Genomic DNA, 9,769 nt, shown 5'->3' with positions numbered 1-9,769 from the left:
GATTCGAACTATTTCGTAAGTTTGCAAAAATAGTGGATTCAAAAGGAAACTGGGACAACATCATTGTGGGCGGGGTCATGAATTTCATGGGTCGCGGTCGTTGCAATTGAAGAGTATGCAACTTCGAATGTGGCAACAGCAGCAAATTTGTGACACTTTAATATGACTTTGGACTGGCTGTAAAATGTAGTGAAAACAACATGTAAAATGGAATCATGTTCAGGTGGCCTCTTTTTGTATTAAGTAACTATGGGGTGGCCTCTACTTGTATTATGTAAGTTTGAAAAGTAGATTTTATGGAATTATGATGCCTCTTTTTGTATTTCTGCGTATACAGTTTATCCATGTCCAGATACAATGGCGATATAGAGGCAATAAATCCGCAATATTCATGTGTTTAATGGCAATATGATGTCAATAAGAGTACAATAGAGTTGCAATACGATCCTTTTGCAGTAGGTACTGCATCAGCATGGTTTGTAAAATATCTTAGACGAAAAAAATTAAAAAAAAGTAAACCAACATTAAATTAAAATTTGGAAAATGGTTGAAGTATACATCCCTTAAAAGACAGATGGCTTATAGTACACACATTCAATATGGACTCTATATATACAAATCATGCCTTGCATCACCATCATATCCCCCCCTAAATTACATAAACATGCCACCACAAAACCTCATGCTTCTTCCTCTTTCAACCCCTAAATTCTCCATCGAATGCCCAATACTAGATGGCTGCTTGGGCGGTGGGATACCTTGCATCATCGTCCTCAATCTTTATGTGCCTCATTCGAGGCCATCAAAACTGAGAACTTTAAGAAAACCTTGTTTTCCATGTTTGTATTACCAATATGATGCACACGATCCAATGCCAGTTCAGCAAATGTGATGGTCCGTGGTACTATTAAGCCTTTTGAGTCACCCCATTCGTATTTGCACATCTTCTTTGAGGTTACCCATTTTCCATTGTAGCAAACCAGAATAAGAATTGTCTCCATTTCTGACCATGACAAAACAACATTTCATTAACAGATATGAAGCCATGACCAAATCACTGCAATACAACCACAATAACCAGGCAATACAATAGCAATACAACAGCAATACAACAGCAATATAACAACAATATAACAACAACACAACAGCAATAAAACACCAATAACACAGCACTGAACAATGTATCATCACAATTACACTATACAAATCTAATACATTAAATGGAAAATCCCAAGTTTCAAGATTCACATATCCTGAGCAATCGCAATGTATTTGGTAAAAACCCAGACGGATGAGCATCAAGATTCAAAAACATTACCCAAAGCAATTAAAATAAAACCAATTTCACAGCAACCCAAGCAATCAAAATAAAACCTATTTCATAGAATCCCACAGATATTAACAACATGACTATCAACACCTCCTATTGGAGGTCAACAATGGAGTAGAGCTTCAAGGTTGCAAGCAGCTGCGACCTTACGTTATTTAGAAGACATACCTAGAAGATGGGGTCGATGAAGGGTTTCCAGATTCAGAACAAAGAGATGGGGATAATTCAGACCAAAGAGCGCTAGCGAGACAGAGCTGCGAGAGGGATACCTCTGCACGAAAAGAGAAGGAGAGCTGGGTAGAGAGAGATAAAGAAAGCGAGAAAAGAGAAAGAGAGGGAGAGAATACGAGAGAGAGAGAGAGAGAGAGAGAGAGAGAGAGAGAGAGAACGAATAGAGAGCTTAGAGAGAACTAAATTTCAGATAAAGTGTTATGTGGGCAATAACTGGACAATAAATATATATTTATAGGTGGTATTTGCAAAACTTTTGGGGAGAGCTGATATTTCCACTTAAAACTTAAAAACGGGTGGCATTAAGGGCTATTTCCCTTTAATATATAGGAAACACTTGGCTTTCAATGGAATTTTTTATCTTCATCTCGTAAAAAGACAATGAATTGATATTGTGCATTGCAAGGATAACTGTTGTTGTTGGAGTGGATGAAATTTTGATGGAGGTAAAGTAATCTGCTGATGCAAGCATTTATGTTTCATCTTCTCTTAGGATTAAGATTCTTAATTTTGGGGTTTACTAGATAACAAATTAGTTGAAGTTAACCAATTACAATTACCAGTAGTGCACAGAATAATTTTAACAATACCGCTACATGCACCAACTTAAATCCTAACTTTTGGATACCAACAGATGTGGCACATAACATGATAATACATTTCATTTGCCACATCATATTTAATTTCTCTTAAAGCTTTTGTCTTTCACATTAAAGTGAGTCAATATCCAGTCATGATTGACCAGTGGCGGATCCACCATGGGGTCAATATGGTCAATGGGGTCGACGACCATGGCAGCCTCGAAAATGGCTTGAGGTTCTTGGTTTCTCTTGCAACCATGGGAGACGACCCCTTATGGAGAAGAAGATGCAAGCTGCTAGGAAGAAGAAATAGGGAGGAAGAAGAAAGAGAGAGAGGGGGAGGAAGAAGAAGAAGACTGAGGGAGAAGAAAAGAGAGAAGGGGGAAGAAGAAGATGAAGACTGAGAGGGAGAAGAAGATGCGCCGACATAATTTTTTTTTAAAAGGAAGATATTTGTTAGTGTTTTTTTTAATATTATTTTAATTTTGTTAAGTAGACATATAAATACTATAAGTATAAATGAATAGCATAAAGACATCACTTACCATAGTGGTCTTTGAATAGAAATGGACCTTAAGGTTAATGGTTCAACACTCACTGGGTTTTTTGTATTTTTTTAATATTCAAGATATTTTATTTTTTGGGTGAGTTTATTTATTATTTAGGTTGGTGTTATTATTTTGATGAAATTTATGGCTTACATAATACATATATGAGCTTGATTTATTGAATGATGTTTTTGTTAGTTGGAATAAATTTGGTGTGTTTTTAAATTATTATTATTTTTGCATTATTTCATTTTAAAAAGAAAATCGGAACTTTAACGTTATGACCCCATAGGATAACAATCACTGGATCCTGGCCAAACTCACAACCACAAGTCAATTGCCCACCATACCATCACCACACCACCACAATGGAGCCGCGGTGATATGAAAGATTTGGTAAATCTGGAAATGACCCACTTTGCCTCGTTGATTGATGTTTTTTGTCTCACTTTGTCCATCATTATTAAATCTATTAAAAATTCTGTTAAAAATGTTGACGTGATACTAATGGAACCCACTATTTTACTAAACTAAGTGCAATGTGTGAAGCACAAAAAAAAATTAAAAATTAAAAATTATCTTTAAAAAAAATTTAATCAAACTATTAAAATAAAAATAATACTTTAAAATCTAAAATTCCCAAATTCCCGTCCTCCAACTCCATTATCCCTTCCCAGTCGGCATCACCACCACTACAACCAACCCCAACAGCTCCTCCCTCTTCCTCTCTCGCAGACCCAAAACCCAGCCCCCTCCCGAAGAATATGCAACGGTCATCAAATAGTGCTCCAAAGAAAAGAGGAATTGGGGTGGATCCTCGCTGGAGGTCGACGAAACGGACGGGTAGATTTGCTATCAGGTAAAGTTGTCGCAGTTAAGAGGCTTAATTTGTCGGACTCTAACGACACTCCAGCAATCAATCTCCAAAGTTAAGCCTCTTAACTGCGACAACTTGACCTGATAGCAACTCTGCCTTGTATACTCTTTCAAATCCTCCTTTTCCAATACAGTACTTCTCATGAAAACCATCTATGGCCTTTACAAAATCCCTGCAAAATAATCAAATGTTAAAACCTAGTCCCTTCAAGATCTGTTGCAGAGTGGTTTGATTTAAAATAACTCACGCCGTACCGGGTTCACCTGGTTCAAAGCTTATAACCCACATAGCAAGAAAGTGGTGAGTGTAGGTTTGAGTTCAACAATTGTTCAGAATATGAGATGAGTTTTAGAGGCAGGAGGATGGGTTAACGGGGATGAAATGGATGTGAAAGTGAAGTTTGGCTGGTATGTGATGGTGGAGAGTTTCTCCTTGAGAAGAATGGATGGAAATTTGGCTTGGAGATCTGATTTTAGGCACACTGATAGGATTCGATGTAAATGGGAATAAGGTTTTGTGATTGCTGTCAAGGTACCAAAAACATAGATTTTAAAGTATAAATAGTTACATTAAGTTTTTTAAAAGACAATTTTTAATTTTTAATTTTTTTTCTTCACACATGGCACTTAGTTTAGCAAAATAGTGGGTTCTATTAGTACCACGTCAACATTTTTAACAGATTTAATGGTGAGGGACAAAATGAGACATAAAATAAAACATCAATCAATGAGGCAAAGTGAGTCCTCCAAACTACTTGCCCAACTGCCAGGCAGCACACTTGATGCCAAAAGTTTGATAAAATTTGCACTCAATTTGAAATGCTCTGAGTGGGATGACACTGCTGAAATTACCAAAAACCAGAACAGTACAGGCAAGATTCTAGGGATTTAAGGCTTAAGCTTGTAGAGTGTAGTTCTCTAACTAGGGTTAGTATTTTCTAAATCATCAGAGCACAATCAGCTAAACAAAGTATCGGAATAATGATCGATGACGTCAACTCACCCCTCTTCCGATTCTTCCTCAGCCAGGAGGGAGTCTCCTCAGGTCAGATTAGAGGAAGAGCAGAAGAGCAGAAGCCCAAGGAACTTAAGAGAGAGAAGCTTGGCATGATAAGCGAAGCGATGTATTGGTTTAGGATTCTAAGCTCTTGATCGGTATTTTTAAGACAAGCTTTGGCTATATCTTGGCATTCCTGTATCTTTTTAAGCAAAACATTTGCAGTTAAAAGTTCTTTTCAAAAAAAACAGAAATGATATAAGCACAAGATCAATGTCAAAAATAACAGCAGAGGATAGGATACAGACTCCCTTTTCCTTGCTGTTCAAGAATAAAGAAACAGCAAAGGACACATCGCCGGTGTCTCATCCGTTACAACAAAAAGAAAACCCTATCAAGATGACCTCTAAGAAACATTCAAGAATTTAGGATGTGTTCATATGGAAAATTCTTGTGCTCATTTCATAATGCAGAATTGATGCGGATAACAGAACTTAACCCCCTGTTGTTTTAAATTATGTTCAATCTTTGCCAAGGACCAATATTCTTTTCATGCACATAATGCACATTTACTTATGCACAGAAAAATAATCTCCATATCATTCTTCATGGGACCAGATCATTCACTCACTGGAGTTGCATATTCAAGGTAATTAGCTATCCACATAGTTATGGCATACATAACTCTCAGCTAAAAATGAAAACACTGGGCCAAATATTGAGCAATCTGTTACATGAAAGTGCCTCTGCCACTTCCTGAATATAGATTTTAAGCCAAGAGCTGGTAAATTGTTCTCAGTATGAGAGAGAACAACAAAGCTACGCGTCAAAGATTTTAAAAATAGCATTAAACAAAACATAATAAAGCCATCTAACAATAGAATATCATAAAAAGCAACAAACCTCGTCTATGAGATGGCTAGAAACAATGTAAATCCAAATATAGAATGAAAAATCTACAATTAGTCTGCTTACCTGCTTAAACCATAAATTGTATTCTACTGATACATAATCATCCTAAGAGTAAACGAGTAGTAAAGTTTAGAAGCATACAAGGTAACTACTATCTGCTACTATGACTTCAGCTTGCCGCTCAATGCACGTTTACTGTGCCAACCACTCCTGTCACCAGTGACCGGATTCTTCTTGGCTGCAACTGAACATTGATCATTTCTACTGCCTTTGCTGCTATTTTCTAAATGGAGCTTACGCCGCCTCATCCGGTTCTCCAACCGTATTGCTTTTAAAGCACAAACCCTCCGCTCAATCTCCAAAGCTTCAGTGAAGTTCCAGATCCTAACAACACCTTCGTCGCCTCCACATACAATACGATCAGCACCAATGCCCACTGACATGAGATTCTTCCCAAATCCATGTAACATCCTCTGTGGGGGTTCCACGCTACTGCGGTCCACGAGCTTAACACATGAAAAACGTTTCCCTGAATCATGCTTTCTAGTCCTTAGAAGCTTTCTCACATCAATTAGTGCGAGTTTCCCATCAGCAGAAGCAGAAACAAGCCATGGAAACTCAAACGCAAGGGAATAGACACAACCTGAGTGAGGAACCCAAGTCGCAACAAGTAATGCATTAGTCTCAAGGCCATGACTAGTGATTTCGTACATGTGTATTGCACCATCATCCCCTCCGGTAAATAGAAAATCCCCTGTGTGGTTTCGTGCCAAAGAGTAGGTGTTACCAACATGAGCACTATGAATAATGGTCATCAGTCTCCCACTACTAGTATCCCAAATACAAACATCTGAACCCGATGTGCTAGCAACTGTAAGATCATGAGGAACAAGTGCCCAAACCCAATCACTATGTCTCAAAACCTTTATGCACTTCAGTGAAAATCGATCCCATACACGAACAGTCATGTCCCAGGAACCACTATAAATCCTGGTAAGATCCAAGGCAAGAGAAGTTATGGGCCCCTCATGCTCCCATAGTCGAAACTCGGTATTCTGGTTTTGAGGACCCTTAATATCAAACAAGTGTGGAAAGCCTTCCACTGCCTGCCAACACTGGATAAAGCCATCAGTACCACCAGCAACCAACAGTTTGGTATCTCCAGCAACTGCACGGATAGTGCAACCAAGAGATCTTGAAGATGCAATCAACAACCCTTCTTCCATGTTCCACATTTTTACAGTTTGGTCATACCCCGCAGTAAATACGAGCTTTGCGGAAGCCAAAAGGAAAACTGTAAGAACAGCTTCATTATGGCCATACATAACATCAATGCTATAACGTCCCATAAAAGTCTTACTCCTAAACTCCCTTTCCACAAAAAATTCCTTCCATGACTTCTCATCAGAAACTCCTGAACCCAAAGATGTTGGAACTGTTGAATTTCCCCATCTCTCACAATAAAAATCCTTCCAAACATGGTGTTCAGACGCAATCCTACAGAGATACGTTGATACACATGAAATCATACCTAGCTCTTTTGGGTCAAGGAAATTCAGAATTTCGGATAACAAGGCTGGTGGAAGGTCAGTGATTGACCTACGAGAATTAAGAACAACATCACTAGACAAAAACTGTTTTGAACCACAAGAGTCCGAGTTTGGTTTCTTGGTTAATGTAGGTTTCGAGAGTGCAATTTTTTCCTTTTCAGTATATGAATCTGATGTTTGTTCTGAAATGCCAAGGTTTTCAGCTTCCAGCTTGGAATTGAATTGATTTGGTTCCCCTTGTTGTCCAAACGAATTGTCTACGCAATCTACCAAATTCTTAGAAACCTCAGTACTCACCTGGCATTCAAATTCCATAAAAAGATATGACCTTAACCTTGAATGTAAGGAATGGAGACCCTCTTCAGCCCAACACCTTCAACAACACAATTTGATCAAAATCTTATACCTTAGGAAACCTAAAGAAGAACCCAAAAATCCAAAAATTACCTGCAAAATAAAAAGCTGTTAAAAATTGGAGAATGAACCTTATAAATCAAATTGGATCAATTGCACTAGCCAAATAAAACAAAACTAAATCAAAGAAAAGAAGAACCTGCAGTATTTAATGCAGATTAACAAAACCCAAGATGGATTTGATAGATAGAATGTTGTTGTTGGATCCAATGAAGACCCAGAAATCAAAAGAAGAAAAATATTGCCAAAAGTAAGTGTAAATGAGATATAGGTTATGAATATTGAGTTTCAAAAGTACCTTTCAAATTAACCGACGAAACTTTGACGTAGAGAGAGACAGAGAGAAAGAAGAAGGGCAGCTTTGGGACAGGGAACCAGGAGGAAGACACAGACAATACTTCGTTTGGGGACGGAGAATAGAGAAAAGGCATAGGGTGTTATGGTCCAAGAAGCGGGGATTAAGGGTTTGATCACCGTCCTATTGAGAAGGAATCGACGGTTGGGATGAGAGTCGTGAACTGCTCATAACAAGACGAACCCTACGAGTACAACGCTACAAATATCTACGCAACTCGCGTTTCGGACCATTGTGATCCAACGGTTCGTTCCATCCTCGCCCGCCTTTACAGCATCTCCAAGGAATATTGTCATGACAAATTAAAATCTTTTTTTGGTCTAGTTTGTCAAAAGAAAACCTAAAGCAAACTCACTATCGAGGCCCAAAAAATCTCAAAAAAGTTCTGTGCATATTTTTAGGCCCAATTCATTATTATGCTATAAAAGGGACACGGAGGTCCATCAAATACAACTACGAAATGTTTAAACAAGCTATGATATTAGCACTATGCCAAGTGAGACTACAATTTAGCACGTGGGGAGGTTATGATACGGGTTTACCAATTTCACATGCAAACCTATAAAGTTGAACAATGTCACATGCTCGAGCTCATTTAGCCCACTGCTTCGTCAAACATTATCTAACATAACCTCTAGTCACTGCAATACAACGTAGCCTAAGCATAAGCACGCAAATAGCATGTCATGCCAAGCGACTCCCTTTAGTGCCAAACCACTCGACAAGCATAAGTGGGCCCAAACCACATACATGTCTGGGGCTTGCTAAGCAGGTTATGGTATGAATGGGAACGAGGGTTTATAACGCCCATTGAGGGTTTAAAAGGTGGAGGTTTTAGGCTGCTTGGGAGCACCAAAACCCAAGCCCACTTTCTTGAGCCCAACACATGGGTAAGTAAGAGAGAAATTCTAGGGATCGAACTAGTCTTGCCCAATTCAAACAGAAACCCTTAAAATCCAGTTTACATAAATATATAGGCTGATGAAAGAGATAAGCCTCAACCTTTCTATTTGACCATCAAATTTACCCTATCTTTACCACTATGAGCTCACGCAAGAAAAGAGAAAGGAAAGCCAAGCTGGAGCATTACGTGGAAAGGAAGCCTCTACAAGGTCCAGCTACAAGAAGGTTTTAGGGCACCAAAATATTTTATCTCAACAGCCATGGATTCAACTGATTTGAGGAGATTTCACTTATTAGGGCCATATTGGAGAAAGTGAAGGAAAAAGAAGGGAGAAGACTTGGCCAATTAAGAAGAAACCATCTAGGATTTTTGGGGTAAAGATGAATTCCAAAGCCTATAAAAGGAGGTCATGGGCTATCCAGCAAAGGGGACTCAACTCAGGCAAAGAGAGCAAGCCTTTCCTCCAACTGCTGGAAACATCAAGCCCAAGCACCATCCTTTCCATCTTGTTCTTCTCTCTCTCTCTCTCTCTCTCTCTCTCTCTCAGAAAGCCCTATATCATAAACACTCATCCTTTCAAGCCACGCTAAAATCATGGTGTAGGGGTAATGCATACCTAGGCTGCCGTAAAAAGCTAATTGTGATGCCCCTTTGCCTGAGTTTGAAACCAAGCACCAAAACACTCCGAGAAAATGTATATTTTCAGGGAATGCTCTGGTTCTTCTCACCAAGAAGGTGATGGTTGTGGTGAAAGAACTAGAAAGTTATGCTTGGCTTGAAAGGCTTGTTATGTAGGAGCTAAGTTTCCATGAGTTTAGCAAGAGAGAGAGTGAGGGTTTTTGCTGCTTGGGTTGGAACATAAGAACTTGTAGGAAAATATGAGTGATAGGGTGATATTTGAGGTTTGGAAGGATATAATCATGAAAAAGGTTAAGTCTGGTTTTTTAGGGTCTCCTCGATAGTAGATTCTTCTTGCCCTTTTATACACCTTATGAGCGCACTTCCTCACACGCATGCACTCCAGTATCAAGCTGGTCTAGCCTGCTCCTCCAACTTCGAGATGGTTGTTTC

General features: G+C 38.8%; 1 protein-coding gene across 2 annotated transcripts; it reads right to left on the bottom strand.

Annotated features, from left to right (window-relative positions):
- Window positions 1-5,425: 5,425 nt before the first annotated feature.
- Window positions 5,426-7,924, bottom strand: LOC148914367 (F-box/WD-40 repeat-containing protein At5g21040-like). 2 transcript variants are annotated; one of them, XM_089043717.1, is made up of 2 exons: window positions 7,738-7,924; window positions 5,426-7,398 (listed from the first exon to the last, which is right to left on the bottom strand). In XM_089043717.1, exon 2 carries the CDS (start codon window positions 7,338-7,340, stop codon window positions 5,637-5,639), a length of 1,704 nt encoding a protein of 567 aa, XP_088899843.1. In that variant the 5' UTR covers window positions 7,341-7,398; window positions 7,738-7,924; the 3' UTR covers window positions 5,426-5,636. The 2 variants fall into 2 exon arrangements, with proteins under 2 accessions (XP_088899843.1, XP_088899842.1); XM_089043716.1 differs by having other exon boundaries at window positions 5,426-7,472; window positions 7,738-7,923.
- Between the last annotated feature and the right edge of the window lie 1,845 nt (window positions 7,925-9,769).

The sequence above is a fragment of the Prunus mume genome, unplaced genomic scaffold (genome assembly GCF_029339155.1).
Source record: "Prunus mume cultivar Tortuosa unplaced genomic scaffold, ASM2933915v1 scaffold18, whole genome shotgun sequence".
NCBI lineage: Eukaryota > Viridiplantae > Streptophyta > Magnoliopsida > Rosales > Rosaceae > Prunus > Prunus mume.
The sequence above is the reverse complement of the archived record's forward strand: the minus strand, read 5'-3'. Positions and strand labels throughout refer to the sequence as shown.

What these genes read in the sequence shown, in the direction of transcription:
- LOC148914367 (XM_089043717.1), bottom strand. Translation starts at nt 7,340, where the DNA reads ATGGAATTTGAATGCCAGGTGAGTACTGAGGTTTCTAAGAATTTGGTA.